This window comes from Aplysia californica, unplaced genomic scaffold, assembly GCF_000002075.1.
Source record: "Aplysia californica isolate F4 #8 unplaced genomic scaffold, AplCal3.0 scaffold00270, whole genome shotgun sequence".
NCBI lineage: Eukaryota > Metazoa > Mollusca > Gastropoda > Aplysiida > Aplysiidae > Aplysia > Aplysia californica.
The window spans coordinates 168341-184641 of record NW_004797540.1 but is presented as its reverse complement, the minus strand read 5'-3'; the positions used below and the strand labels follow the sequence as shown (position 1 = coordinate 184641).

At 40.4% G+C, this 16301-nt stretch overlaps 1 protein-coding gene across 1 annotated transcript in view; it reads right to left on the bottom strand.

Moving 5' to 3' along the window:
- The window catches only part of LOC101849851 (trichohyalin), a gene marked incomplete in the record, with an annotated part of 75546 nt that overhangs the window by 37251 nt on the left and 21994 nt on the right, over positions 1-16301 (bottom strand). The window contains 11 exon segments of the mRNA XM_035970463.1: positions 28-97; positions 1059-1309; positions 2104-2210; positions 2553-2695; positions 3558-3671; positions 5752-5844; positions 6477-6659; positions 7108-7275; positions 8945-9253; positions 10023-10199; positions 10371-10533. Coding sequence (XP_035826356.1) covers positions 28-97; positions 1059-1309; positions 2104-2210; positions 2553-2695; positions 3558-3671; positions 5752-5844; positions 6477-6659; positions 7108-7275; positions 8945-9253; positions 10023-10199; positions 10371-10533 — 1778 coding nt within the window.

Genomic DNA, 16301 nt, shown 5'->3' with positions numbered 1-16301 from the left:
CCTCCCTCCCTCCAACACCTGACTCACCTGTGCTCCTCAGTTTTTCCCTCTGCAGCTGCTCCTCATAAGTCTCACATTTAGACATGGTGTCCGACAGCTGCCGATGCAAAAGGTTAAACAAATTAAGTATATGTGAGGCATCATGGAGAAACCTGGCACTTGTTAAAATAAGGAAATCAAAGAAACCACAGCATTTTTTCTGGGCGTTTGGTGATTTTTAAAATGAATTTTCTTTTTTTTGCTCAACTTCTTTTACACCCAATTTAAAACATATTTCTCCTTCTTTTGTTGTTGTTTTTTCCTTGATTTGGCGCTCATATGACCTTATGCAGTTGCAAGCGCCGTAAAACCCTCTACTAAAAAAAAACAAAAAACCTTGATTAAAGACACACAAAAAAGTAAACTTTCCATTTCTAAAGATTCTCTAACTATGGATGTCACCAAACTTGGCCACCATTTATGTGCTCATTTTACTGCTGAAACCAGGTGATCACCATCCTCTTCAATCCGAAATATCTCGACTTCTATTCAAGGTAGATCATCATCATCATCCAGTGCCAGATCTGCGACAGACATCGGCAATCATGGTTCTCCATTCATTCCTTTGCTCGGATGCTCTCAAAAAAAGCTACGTTTCCCTGATCTTTCCTTGTTACCCATTTGTTTACGTTCCCCAAGTATGTTGTTCTGGGCCTTCCCCTGCCTTGCTTGCCCACAATTTTGTGTATCTTTTTTAAATATTTAAGATTTCTATTCTCTGTTACGACAGAGTCACCAATGTGGAAGTGTTAAGGAAAACATCAAACCGAGCACACATGATACACACACCTTACACACATCAAACCGAACACACACACGGGATACACACCTTCCACACATCACACTGAACACACATATAAACACACACCTTCCACACATCACAAAAAACACACACGATACACACACCTGACACACATCAAACCGAACATACATGATGCACACACCTTACACATCTCACACTGAACACACATACACACACACACACACACACACACACACACACACACACACATGCACACCTTCCTGGCCATCTCTCTATTGTCCAGCTCCAGTGTACGGGACAGTTTCTCCAGGCTGCCGATACGGTCCACGTGTTCCTGCCGCTCCTCCTCCCCGTAGAAGGTGGGGTCGAGAGGTCGCGGGGTCACCCGCTGCTGCTGCTCGTCGCACAGGGTGTCCAGTTCCCGCTGGATCTCGTCTCGGTCCTGCACCACCGCATCCAGCTTGGCTTGTTTGTCCGCCAGCCGACTCTCCGCGATCTTTGTGGCGCCTGATGGAGAGGTCATTTTTGGGATGAGTGGAAAAATAATAATAATGATAATTACAAGAATAACAATAATGATAATAATTATTATTATAATAATAACAACAACAATAATAATAATAATAGCACTAATATTAATGATAATAAAATATCAATATTTAAAATGATTAATAATAACAATAATAATAATAATAATAATAATAATAATGATAATAATAATATTGATGATGATGATAATAACACTAACAATAACAATAATAAAGATGATGATTATAACAATAATAATGATGATGAATGAACAAGGTTTAAGAAGATACCAATAACTTCACATGCCCAAAACTTGACAAGCGCCTTATACCACTGCCTCGTGACATGAACTTATTGATTTCATCTGAAAGCTGATTTATTTGCCTTGCTTTCAATGAGATAAATATCCATCTATCGTGAACAGAACTCGAGATATTTACGACTGAAGAAAGTGAGGTCACCTGGTTTCAGTGGTGAAATTAGCGAGAAAATAGATGCCAAAGTTTGGTAACTCCAATAGCGAAAGAGTCTTTGAAAACAGAAAAATGACATATTTTGAGCCTTTTATCAATATTTTTCAGCAAAATTCACATGGAAGTGTGTTTTTATATGGACATAAAAGAGGTTGAGCCAAAAATAAAAATTTGATAAAAATGTCCAAACTGGCAGAAAAATGCCTGTTTCTCCAATTTCCGTATTTTGATGAGTGCCTGATTCACCACGCTGCCTCACAACAAATAACAAAATTAGTCAAGGCTTGAGGAGTAACTCACAATTAGCATCAGCCAGTTCACGACGCAAGTTCCGTAGCTCGTCTTCGCTCACTTCCAGCTGGTTTGTGCTCATCTCTAACGACTGTTTCAGCAGCTCTACCTCTTTCCTGTGGATGAACAACGGTGCTGTTATTGACTTTGGGAGGTCTTGGGAGGACAAAAAAGTCTGCCTGTCTTTCTCTGCCTGTCTGCCTGTGTCTGTATGTCTCTCTCACTCTCTCTCTATCTCTCTCTCTCACCATCTCTCCCACTCTCTTTCTCTACAACACCACCACATCAATAATATCCTCTGCCCCCTAACCTACCTGGAATGAAAGACATCAGTGTCGCGACCACTGAGTTCTTCCTGCGTGTCTGTCTGTCTGTCTCTCTCTTTCTCTCTGTCTCTCCCTCTACCTCCCTCCCCCTCTCCCTCCCACGTCAATAATATCATTTGCCCCCTGACCCACCTGGAGTGAATGACGTCAGTGTCGCGACCGTTGAGCTCCTCCTGCGTGCGACACAGCTGCGACTTGAGCGTGTTCAGCTCGTTCAGCGTCTCCTGCAGTTTGGCAGACGTGGACAGAAGGGAGAGCTCCAGGTCCTGTTGGTGCTAAAACACGACGGAAACTTTTGTCATCTGGGTAACATAGGACACTTACACACCAACAAGCACATAAACAGAATCAACCCCATATGGGAACCCCATTGCAGACACTGTGACTACCACGAGGAGACCATTGAACATCTTCTCCTTCACTGCCCAAACCTGGCAGTTCTTCGACGCAGGCTCCTACACACACCTACAGACTTATAAAGCCTGCTCTACTCTGGCGTTGACCAGATGACAAGGACCTGTGGTTACTTGGGGGAGACATTGCGCTGCCAAGAATGAAATGCTCGCAGCTAAAGGGAATTGAAAACAACAACAGCAACATCTGGGTAACATTAACACTTTCACCCCAGAATTGCTGTCCACATTTTGACGGAATTTTTTTCTCCAGATCTTATGAAATACGTAATGGGGGATACAACGCAAAACGTTCATAAAATAAGCTGTGTCAAAAGTGAAAGAGGAAGTAGTTTCTACATTGGAGAGTCATGGTGGTGAGATCAGGCGCTCATCAAAATACTCTTTTATCACTTGAAACTGTTGATGGAAAATTCAAAAGACAAAAGAAATAAAGAGAATTTTATTTAGAGGCAAAATAAATTAAGGGAGGACGTTGAATTTTTAAGGTACAATCAGCAAAAACAAAACATTTCTCCCCTACCCCCCCCCCCCCTTTAAAAAAAATCCTATTTACAGAGCAAACCCCCCCCCCCCTCCCCACAACAATCACTGACTAACAGTTACCTTGTCTCCGTCAGTGGAATCTGCCGCTGGTGATCTACACCCCTCCCCCCCCAAAAGATTAAAAAATCCTATTTACAGAGCTAAACCCCCCGTCCCCACAACAATCATAGACAGTTACCTTGTCTCCGTCAGTTGAATCTGCCGCGGGTGATCTGAGAGCCGACCTCTGATTGGACGTCTGCACCTGACTCCTGGCAGCTTCCAGCTTGGCCACTTCTGCTTCCTGCATGGCCTGCAGCATATGAATATTCATTTCCTTTATTTTTTGGGGGGGGGGGGGGGGTTGGGTAAGTGTTTTACGGCGTTCGCAACTGCATAATGTCATATGAGCGCGCGAGACACATTAAACATTTTCAGTTGGTAGGAAATTTTGAATTTTGCCCGGGTGGCGGCCGAAGCTTACTCTTATCGATTTTAGACCACCAAGGGATTTTTAACAAGCGGAACTTGCACACCGGCCCTCTGAGATTTTTTGCCCTTGTCCGAGAAGGCTAGGTGTAGATCTTTCCAACCAGAAGATCAGGGGTGTGGCTGAAAGACAGCAGTAAGAAAGAGCCACGGAGTAGCTGTAGAAATGCTGTAGAAAGAGTCAGGAGCCCAGAGGAGGGGGCAAAGGAGGTGAGGGGGTGGGGGCAGAAACTGGAGACAAAAGCAGACGACAGAACATTGTTGGAGAGCAGGACAGGAGGTGAAAGGAGACAATTTTAGAAAAGAAAATTTTTCCGTCGGTACTTGGATTCGACCCGGCACCTTTGAATGAGAGGCGAACACCTTAACCTCTAGGGCACAAGAGCCCCTATTCATTTCCAGATACATGTACTCACAATGAGGCTTACATAATAACAACATATTAATACGCATGAGACAAACAACGTATCTAAAAAGAGTACATTTCTTTAAGATGTTAAAATTTCCACGAGAAAAGTATTTTTTTTAAAGATGGAATGTAAAAATCTTAATTGGTTACTTGTTTTATTACAGTTTGTAGCCACCAGTGTTATAGAAATCTGTCTTTTATCATTATTTCTAGCAGGAGATATTATATAGTCAGCTCTTTTTCATCTTCTCGAGAGCAATACTCCTAAAAGTATACACAAAAAGAGAAAAATGTAGGAAGGAATTAGAATATAACCCTTTGAGAGGAACAGAAATAGAAAGTTTCCAAATAGTGTTCAGAACATAGAAGACTTTGCTTTGTCAGACAGAAAGCATGTTGCCTATACACACACTTTTGTCTATATACACACTTAGCAATTTGAGGCCTTGCCACCGCTAGACAGGTGGTATGCTAAACTGGCCACATGCCTTGCCAAATGTAGACAGGTGGTACATAAAACTGGCCGCATGCCTTGTCATCGCTAGACAGGTGGTATATAAAACTGGCCGCATGCCTCGCCACCAGTAGACAGGGGGTGGTTAGTAAAACTGGCCACATGCCTTGCCACCATTAGATCGTTGAGCGAGACCCTATATTCAGCCCAGCCCACTGAGACAAAATGCACACGGAAAACAGTGTTTTTTAGTTTTAGTAGAGGTTTTACGGCGCTCGCAACTGCATAAGGTCATATGAGCGCCAGAAGATTAGAAGTGTTACAAGAGAGTAACGAAGATAAAAAAGAAGGGGAGATAACGACAAAAGTAGTTTGATAGAAAAGAAGAAGCAAACCACACCAGAGCACCCGCCAACCACCCACAAAATAGTGTTTACTGCACAGGATGTTATCAATTGTTTTGAAGATTTTTCTGAATTAGATGCTGGTAATGACAAGGACAACCCTGAGTGGGATATGGGAAGTGATTCTGACGATCATACGTGAGGTGTGCTGATAAAGTGAGTGAAGTCTCGGATTTTACCCCTACGGACACAGATAGATACATGAAATGTATAGGTTCGATTTGTACAATTCAATATACGAAATTATAAAAGACATGCTTGACTTGAATAAAAAATGGCGTCCCATAAAAAAAGTACAAATTTGATTTGTCTATTTTCTGCTGACGTCTCCACTCATGGGTTGTGAGGAGTAACTCTTTTTGTCAGCACGTCTCACATATGTATGTTTGTTAGCAATATATCTCTCAGGAGCTCAGCCAGAGGGGCATGGTAGCCTAAAGAGGTCAGGGTTCAAAGGGTTACGAACATGTCGAATCTGTCCAACACTGTTGTACGTCTATCTACACACCTGATCATATCTGTCCAACACTGATGTACGTCTATCTACACACCTGATCGTATCTGTCCAACACTGTTGTACGTCTATCTACACACCTGATCGTATCTGTCCAACACTGATGTATGTCTATCTACACACCTGATCGTATCTGTCCTGGAAAGATTGCAGCTCGTCTTGTGCCGCAAACAGATCATCCTGGAGCGCCTGCACTCGCTTTTCCAGTGACTTCATCTGGAGGGAGAAAAAAAAGAACACAGCAGACGTCACTGAAAACTCATGTTCATTTACTCGCCTTCACTTTTACTTTTTCATCCTCTGTTGCAGTGGTGCTGGGTGGATCAAAATTTGAGTGGGGCTTAGGTTTCTTCCAACCTCTTTACTTTTACATTTATCTTTTCATCCTCTGTTGCCGTTAAGCGTCGAGGAGAGATGCAGTTTTCTATGGTAGGCCAGTTCTGCAGCTCTTATAAAGGAATATTATGATTTCTCAGGGTTTCCTTGACACCCTCAATCCACCTTTTGCGTGGCCTTCCTCTTCCTTTATGGCCTGAGTGTTTGGTGTTGTGTAGGCTCTCGAGGCTGGCTGGCTAGGTGACCTACATAACAGGTGGCCAAACCATTTTCAGTAATCGAGTATATACCTCCTTGGTGACTGCCCACACATATACTTGTCTCAGTGCTGCTCTGATTCCGGGATGATGATGATGATGATGATGATGATGATGATGATGATGAGGAGGAAAATAATGGAGAAAAAAAATTTAATAATTAAAAACAAAAAATTTTTACTGCCCCCCCTCCCCTCCCCTTTTGATTCTGATTCCCAATAACAGAGGGGCGGGGGGTTGCTGTGCGGGTCTTACCTTCCCACTCATGCTGTGCTGTAGACTGTCGCTGTCCATCCTCTGGTCCTCCAGCACTTGTTCCATTTCCTGTAGTCGCATGTCGCACTCCGCCCTCGCCCTTCGCTCCCGCTCCAGTTCGTCCAAGGTCGCCTTCAAGGTCGACGAGGCAGAGTCTTCATTCGCCGCCTCCAGTTCAGCAACCTGATGAAGAATGGAAAATTTTAAAATATGTGTCACACTACGTGGTGGAATCAGACACTCGTAAATTTTTTAACATGTGGCATCATCGGTATCATCTTAACCCTATCCGTATGTCTGTTTTACTATTGTATCCATACGACATGGAGATCTCTGTGCCACCACTTAACCCTATCCATACGTTGTGATTTACTATCATATCCATACGACATGGGGAACTCTGTTCCACCACTTTTCAAAGAGGAAATTCACTCGTTTATCCGATCCGTATGCTTTGCATAGCAGTCTGTCAAAATGAATTTTTGAGAAATGCTGAAAGTTTCAAAGACATCTTCGTACTAGAAGTATTCTAAATTGTGAAGAATACAACCCCCACGTCGTATGGATACGATAGTAAAACACGACGTACAGATAGGGTTAATTTGGAGAAAACATAAAGGAGTGAGCAGACCTGTCGCGTGAGCTCCGCCCTGAGTCCTCTCTCCTTCTCCAACTCCCCACACAGGAGCTCCACGTCCTCCCTCGACTCCTGCAGCTCTCGCACCGCCTCCCGCTCCTTGTTCAGGTCAGACCTCAGCCTGCTCAGCTCCTCAGCGGAGCTCTGTTCTGCTAAAGCTGACTGTAGAGCGAAAACAAGACATTTTAACTCCTTATCTGTTCTGCATTACAAGACAGTTTAACTCCTTATCTGTCCTTCTTTACTAGACAGTTTAACTCCTTATCTGTTCTGCATTACAAGACAGTTTAACTCCTTATCTGTTCTGCATTACAAGACAGTTTAACTCCTTATCTGTCCTTCTTTACAAGACAGTTTAACTCCTTATCTGTTCTGCATTACAAGACAGTTTAACTCCTTATCTGTTCTGCATTACAAGACAGTTTAACTCCTTATCTGTTCTGTTCTTCTTTACAAGACAGTTTAACTCCTTATCTGTTCTGTTCTGCATTACAAGACAGTTTAACTCCTTATCTGTTCTGTTCTTCTTTACAAGACAGTTTAACTCCTTATCTGTTCTGTTCTGCATTACAAGACAGTTTAACTCCTTATCTGTTCTGTTCTTCTTTACAAGACAGTTTAACTCCTTATCTGTTCTGTTCTGCATTACAAGACAGTTTAACTCCTTATCTGTTCTGTTCTTCTTTACAAGACAGTTTAACTCCTTATCTGTCCTTCTTTACAAGACAGTTTAACTCCTTATCTGTCCTTCTTTACAAGACAGTTTAACTCCTTATCTGTTCTGCATTACAAGACAGTTTAACTCCTTATCTGTCCTTCTTTACAAGACAGTTTAACTCCTTATCTGTCCTTCTTTACAAGACAGTTTAACTCCTTATCTGTTCTGCATTACAAGACAGTTTAACTCCTTATCTGTTCTGCTTTACAAGACAGTTTAACTCCTTATCTGTTCTGCATTACAAGACAGTTTAACTCCTTATCTGTCCTTCTTTACAAGACAGTTTAACTCCTTATCTGTCCTTCTTTACAAGACAGTTTAACTCCTTATCTGTTCTGTTCTTCTTTACAAGACAGTTTAACTCCTTATCTGTTCTGTTCTGCATTACAAGACAGTTTAACTCCTTATCTGTTCTGTTCTTCTTTACAAGACAGTTTAACTCCTTATCTGTCCTTCTTTACAAGACAGTTTAACTCCTTATCTGTTCTGCATTACAAGACAGTTTAACTCCTTATCTGTCCTTCTTTACAAGACAGTTTAACTCCTTATCTGTTCTGTTCTTCTTTACAAGACAGTTTAACTCCTTATCTGTTCTGTTCTGCATTACAAGACAGTTTAACTCCTTATCTGTTCTGCTTAGGCTGACTGCAAAGACGAAACTTTTGTAAAGAACTTTGACTTTTTTTCTTAGGTTTATTCTGCTTAATCAAAATGAAAACAGCAAACTAGTGCTGAAACATTTGGAAAGACCTGTTATGATATTATGTTTTCTTGATATTTGATCTAAGTCAGACGAGCACAAGACGAAAACAAACATTCAGCCATATTGATTTCATACGGAAGGGAAGTGTTTATTTTCGTATCAAACATCTTCACTATATTTGAGTATCATCATCATCAATGCCTTTCACCCCTGGCAGGGTATAGGCCACATACAAGCTCCTTCCATTTATCTTTGTCCTGGGCCATCCTTCCTAGCTCATTCCAAGTGAGCTTCATTTCTCTCATGTCCCTTTCCACACATCTCCTCCATGTTTCCCATGGCCTACCCCTGCCTCGTGCTCCCTGTGAGTATATTCGAGTATAAGTATGGAATATCATGACAAGACCCACCTGTAGTTCCTTGACATTGGCCTCAAGACTCAGCCTCAAAGTTCGCTCGTTCTGAAGCTGCTCCGAAGACGAGGTGCCGCTGATCTCTGCCTCCTTCACCGCACGCTCCAGCTCTCTGACCTTCGTCTCTGTGTCCTTCACCTTGGCCTCCAGCTCTATCCGGCACTCCCTCTCCCGGTCTGCCTCCTCCTCAGCCTGAACTAAGTCCTCGCGGCTCACACGCACAGACAGCGTTTTTTCCAGTTCCTCTGAGTGGAACTCGAGGCTTTCTCGCATTTTCCGTTCTTTCTCCAGCTCACGGCTGATTACCTGAGAGGACAAAACAGCAAAATAGATAGATAGATAGATAGAGACATAGAGAGATAGATAGATAGATTGATAGATAGATAGATAGATAGATAGATAGATAGATAGATAGATAGATAGATAGATAGATAGACAGACAGATAGACAGACAGACAGACAGACAGACAGACAGACAGACAGACAGACAGACAGACAGACAGACAGACAGACAGACAGACAGACAGACAGACAGACAGACAGACAGACAGATAGATAGATAGATAGAAAGATCGATCGATCGATAGATAGATAGATAGACAGATAGATAGATAGATAACACTTTATTTACCCCCCTGTGGAAATTTGATCAGTAACTGTAAACTTACATACTTTGTGAAAATTATCTTTTTCTTTTCTTTCGCACTTATTGAAAAAAACTTGCTGTTACTCTGATAGGGTCTGGTTCAGGTATACCTTCATTTGGTCAAATTTGGTAGATCTAGGTATATAAGAAAGCCTTAGGGATTTGAAATTCATTTTTTATTTTCAAGATGGCGTCCGTTTCCATAGCAACCGCCGTAGCTATGCCCAAATAAAATTGCATATCAAGAGATTTTACTATGCCTTACTTATATGTGTACTTAGATTTGATCTTGGGCTACAAATATAGAAAATGGTCCTCAAGGTTCGCTCCTCCCATTAATAGAGAGCAAATTTCACGAGTTTTCTTCCCACTGACAAAGTCCCGACAGTTTCACAAAGTGAGCAGACGTTATATCAGAACGTTCCTCACCTTTAGGCTTTCTTCCACGTCCCGAAGCGTTCCCACTTTGGACTCAAGCTCCAACCGATGCTTGCGTTCAGACTCGAACTTGTCGGCTTCCACAGTTTTCTCGGCCAGCTGCAGCTCCAGCCTGTTGATCTCCAGCTTCAGGCCGTTCTTCTGTCTCTTCTCCTCTTCTAGAATGTCCTAGAAGAATGACGGGGAAAAGAGAATTTTCTAGATTTTCGTGCAAAGCCTACCAATACAAGGATGGATCAGAAAGTAATTGCCATCTAGCAGGAAAGAACATACACACACAACACACACACCCAAACACAAATGCACACACACACACACACACACTGAGCGAGCACTGACCTTGACCTCCGCACTCTCGTGGAGAAGTTTCTCCGTCCTCTTGAGATTCTCTTCCAGCCCTTCCTTGTCCTGAGCCAGGTCCTCCCACGACTTCTTGGTCTTTGCCAGCTCCTGCAGGGTCAGTTCCAGCTTCAGCTTCAGGTCGTCGATTTCGTGAGTGTGTCTGGAAATGAACCAGGGAGGTCAGCAATTTTTTCGTGAGTGTGCTTGGAAATGGATGAGGGATCAATTTCTTGTTAGTGTGCTTGGAAATGGAAAAGGGAAATCATCAATTTTTTCGTGAGTGTGGTTGGAAATAAACAAGGTCATCAATTTCTTGTGAGTGTGCTAGGAAATGAACAAGGGAGGTCATCAATTTCATGAGTGTGCTTGGAAATGGACACGGGAGGTCAACAATTTGGCGAGTGTGCCTGAAAATGAACAAGGGAGGTCATAAATTCCGTGAGGGTGCCTGGAAATGGACATCAATTGCAATCCAGCCATGAGATAGGATGCTAGGGTGTGTGTGAGTACTCAAGTATTTCCTGCAAGTATTCCTTTGAGTGGTATTTAAATACTCACTCAAGTCCAAAAACTATGAGTTCTGTGATAATTACACAAATACTTCATATTTTCACCCGTTGAGGGCTATGAGTACAAAAAAAAATTCTGTAGCTTTCGTTGTTTTTGTTTGTGGCTACCTTGATATTTGTTTCTGCCCCTCAGTTTTCTTTGTGTACTTTTCAAATAATAGTAGAATAATAACAGTAATTTTTCATATTTTTATGATTTTGTTTCTACCATTATCAATATTTCTTTTTCTACGTGTGTATAACTGTTATCATTAAAGTTATCACTATGCCTTTAAGAGATTGTCTATCTGCCAAGCTAAATGGTTTGATATCTGCCCTCTCTTTCTCAATCTCTCATTATATATTCATATATATTCATATATATTAATCCTTTCACATTAAAAGCAAATAGCTCTGTACTGTCACTCCTTTTTATGGGTAAATGTGAAGTGTGCTGACAAAATGAGTTACTTCACAGATTCAAGCCCTATGGAAATAGACACATCAGGTTTACAGGTGAAGTTTTTACAATTTATAAGTATGAAAAAATAAAAGGTATATCATACTCAAAGAATATGGCATCAATAGAAAAATCTACAAATAAATATGAGATAATAAAAGACATGTTATACATAAAGAATATGGCATCACTAGAAAATCTACAAATTTGATCCTAGTGTCGATTTTTGGCCAATATCTCCACTTTGTGGATTGCGGGAAGTAATTCTGTTTGTCAGTACGCCTCACATATATATAACCCTTGAACTTTAAAGGCAAATGGTTCTGTACTGTAGTCCCTCCTTTACAAGGATAAATATCACTTACATCTTTAGTTTAGTTTTAGTAAGAGCTTTACGGAATTTGTAACACAATAAGGTCATATAAATGCCGAAGATTAGAGGTGTTACAAGAGAGTAACAAACACAAAAAAAAAGGAGGGGAGATAAAGACGATAGATGTTTGATAGGAAAGAAGGAGCAAACCACACCAGACCACCCACCAACCACCCACTCACTTACATCTGCAATGAATAAAGAGAGTCTACTCGTCCAGTGGAATAATCAGGTGACCACTTCAAAAGCCCATGTATGTGTGATGACAAATCAAAGAATCAGAAAAGCAAAAAAAGAATGTAACCAAATTATAACGATAACTGCGTACACGTGTGGCTTTCGCGGAAATTTGTGAGCTACATGGTGATGATGATATTCACTACAAAAAAACTACATATATAATTATAATAGCAAAATATCCATAACAAAAAAAGTGAACTTTCTAGTTTCATTTTTTTCAGCATTGTGCTAGACCCTATAATTATTTAACCATGACGTTCCAAAACGCAGCTTCAACTGTTGAGGGAGAAAAACAATACTTTTCATTAGGAAAAAGGGACCCTGTGAAAATCACTCTAACCTTTTTTTAAACAACGAATGTGTTAATTTTTTGTGGTGCTTAATTTTCCCTTCACAGAGAGAAATAGTGACACAAACAAATGATCACACCTCTGACCTGATTTTGAATAAGGCAAATCTTTCAGGGGAAGTATAAATAAAGCAAAAAAATAAATTAGAATAAACTGCTTTCATGCAGTGATCTACAGAAAGCAAATAAATGAATGATAAAATAACACAAGGCATGAACAAAAACTGATAGCTGAAGGAAACGGAAACATGTAAAATTCTCAAAAAATGAATTTAAGAATGCAACCTCTGCACCTGCCTCCCATCAATCCTTACAAAAATTCCTCGTAGTCTTTTCAGAATAATGAGTTTGCAGTTTACAAAAATTCAGCACAATAAATGCCAAATTCATAGAAATGAAGATAACAGTAAGATTGAAAAGAGCACCTGCCAACAACCCACGCTGATTGGTTTTAAAAAATCTGATGACAATCAATGTAAGCAAAGGTTTGAATCACTAACACTAAAAACAAAACTGGAACAAACTATCATCACCAATGCCAAGGTCAAATATAATCCATGCCACGGAGAGAAAACACAGCATTTGAGACAATGTTTTTTGGTTTTCTTTCTTTCATATATCTTTTTTATTTTCAAAACAAATGTTGTCACAAAAAAGATTTAATTAATACTGAAGTCATAACGTCAATTCTAAACGACATAATTAAGCGAAACTGAATTAATCCAGAAGTCATAATGTCAATTCCAAAGGACATAATTACACGAAATTGAGCACAAAGTATTTCGTGCACAGCTCCACCACTTTTACGGCTGAGCGAAGACTTATAAACTTTCGGAGACGTGAAATTTTCCTATCCACGAATTCAGTCAACAAAAGATTTTTCTGTTCTAGCGCTAGTCAGTTTGCTATTCATATTATCATTTATTCATACAAATCATTATCACTGGCAGTACTTTATCCCTCTGTGACCTTATCCTCATCCCTCTCTGTCCGTCTGTCTGTCTGTCTGTCTGTCTGTCTGTTAGTCTGTCTGTTTGTCCATTTGTACACCTAGCTTGCAGATCGCCTCAATTTCTTCACTCCTATATAGGCCTATTTTGAAATCAAGCTATATGTTGAGCAAATAGTAGCATAAAAAATACACCTAAATTATGAATATAATTATCTAAGAAACAGCGAGGCAAATTTGTAAAAATTGATTTTTTGAGCTTAGTATATTATTATTTCAACAGCTGGTAAACCATGTATGGCCAAAATCAACTTCATTTGGGAGGGAACAAATTTTTAAAAAGCACTTTTCTAACTACAGGTTACTACTAGGTCACTCATTAACAAAAACAAACAAATGAATTGAAAGGAGGGGTGGAAAAAAGTGAGTGCAATAAACACTGGCCAACCAGCCCAGGGGCTTTAATAGTTTCTTGAAATGAAACAACAGCGTGCCAATAAAAAAAGAAACAACAAATTTTCTAAAATTTAAAAGAAAAAAGAATTAGCAGGCCACTGTGATCTCTTGAGAATGCATTTCCACACAGCTGACCTTGACCTTGTTTACCCTTGACATCAGCTGGTTTTTTACCTGCACGGCTAGCTAGCTTAAGGTAAGAAAGTAAAAAGAGACAAAAAATAGAAAGAATGGCAAATATACAGAATTTAATACAGCTTTAAGACATGTATAGTTATTGTAGTGTCAAATAAGACAACAACAAACATCGCAGCTGAAAGGGAACTACATGAGAAAAACAATTAACAAACAGCAAAACAGCATTTGGGAGGAGGGGAGCACTTTTCAAATAGTGACATAGTTAAGATATATCTGACCTTTAATTAATTGCTACTGTTTCAACTTTTGCTTTTGACTGTTTCAAAGTTCAGTATCTATAAATATCAAAATAAGTCCACCCAACCACCTTTCTGTCCCATAGTTTGTACTTTTGAATTTCAGTGACCAACTTTCTATGACTCACTGATTGGACCTTGGACCACCAAGGAATTTTTTTTTAACATGGGCAACTTGCTTGTGGGACCTCCAAAATTTTTCGCCCTTATTCAAGAAGGCCAGGAGTTAGATTTTTCCTACCATAAGATCAGGGGTGTGGCTGAAAGATAGCAGTAAGAAGGAGCCAAGGAGTAGCAGTAGAAAGGCTGCAGAAAGAGTCAGGAGCCCAGAGGAGAGGGTAAAGAAGGTGAGGGGGAGGGGGGAGAAAGTTTTTAGTTTAGTTTTAGTATGAATCTTACAGCACTTGCAACACAATAAGGTCAAATAAGTGGCGAAGATTAGGTGTTCCAAGAGAGTAACAAACACAAAATAGATGTAGGGGAGAAACAGATGATAGATGTTTGTTAGGAAAGAAGGAGCAAACCACACCAGAGCACCCGCCAACCACCCGGGGTGGAAGGGAAGGGGGAGGGGTAGAAAGTGGAGATGAAAGCACACTGTCCTTCAGGGAACAACACAAGGAGGGAGACGAAGAGGCAGACACGGGAAGACAACCTCAATGGGTGGACTGGTTGTGAGACGAGACAAGACAAGACCGGATGATACGAGGCCAGACGAGACAAGACAAGATGAGATGAGACAAAATGAGATGAGATGAGATGAGATGAGACGAGATGAGATGAGAAGAGATGGGACTTTAAAAATATTTTCTATCTACGAATGTGCTGGCCACAAAGAGACAGTAGCACAATCTAGACTCCAAAATATGTTAGCTACAAAATCTGGACAAACTATCAAAAGAATTCCATTGCAAAATGCACAAGAGACAAAATCTGAGCACTTTCAGAAAACCTTGTACCCTCTACAACTTCTCATAAGGTACTCGATATTCAGTACTATAATTAGTATAATACTGCTTTCCTGCATACATTTCTTTTAAGAAAATCATTGTTTTCCCCCATTTTTCTAATTTCTGCAGTAAATGGATTTAGTATTGGTACGTTTTGCCATGGAGTCCTTCATATATCATGAACCAAAACTATCAAACGGGGGGGGGGGGGGGGGGGGGGGGGTATTGTTTGAGTGAGCGAGCAAGTTAGGTGGTGAGTGAATGTGGGAGCAAAGGAGATTGGGAGTTCGAGTGAGAACGCGGAAATAAATAATACACAGGGTGATTCAAAAGGAATGAACCGATTTCATTACGCAATATTTCAGTACGGAAAATCAATAGAAAACTCTATTCAAGTTAAGTCACAAGTATTGCACTCACAACCAAGTTTTATTCCGTGCCTTACAAGTGTTCAATGTGGCCACCACCAGATGCAACACGGACAACAACAATGCGATAAGAGAATAAATCCCAGGCGCGTTTCAGCATAACACAGTCCATTGAGTTGATCGCTCTTGTTATTCGATACTTAAGGTAATTGAAGTTAGTGGGTAGCGGTGGACCATAAACGCGATATTTTACATATCCCCACTATTTAAAAAATCACACACGGTGAAGCTTGGAAATCTGGTAGGTGAAGCGCAAAGAGCAAGATCTTTGGCCCATTTCCGACATATCCATCAGTAGTCGTAGTTAGTTATTAAAAAGTTAGATAACTCCTCTTTCAAATGGTCACTGACTCATTCCACAACGATGCTTGAGAACAGAAGTATTTCGGCATAAAATCGGTTCATTCTTTTTCTTTCTTTTATATCTTTTTTTTTTTTGAAATTCAAAATTTAGATAACTAATTTTCCACAATAATATGGTCACTGACTTATTCTATATCGATACTTGAGAACTGAAACTTTTCGTCATAAAATGGGTTCAGTATTTTTTAATCATCCGGTAAATGTACACAAGGAATGAGCAAACTACAGACCTCAGCAACATTAGGCCCACGAACAGTTTCCTTCAGGCTCACGAGTCAACGCTCACGAGTCAACCCTCAACCCAGTACTTAATAATGAAAACTGTCAGTCTTAAACATTAAAATCAATAGTTTCTGGCCTTGCTGGAATCAACAGATC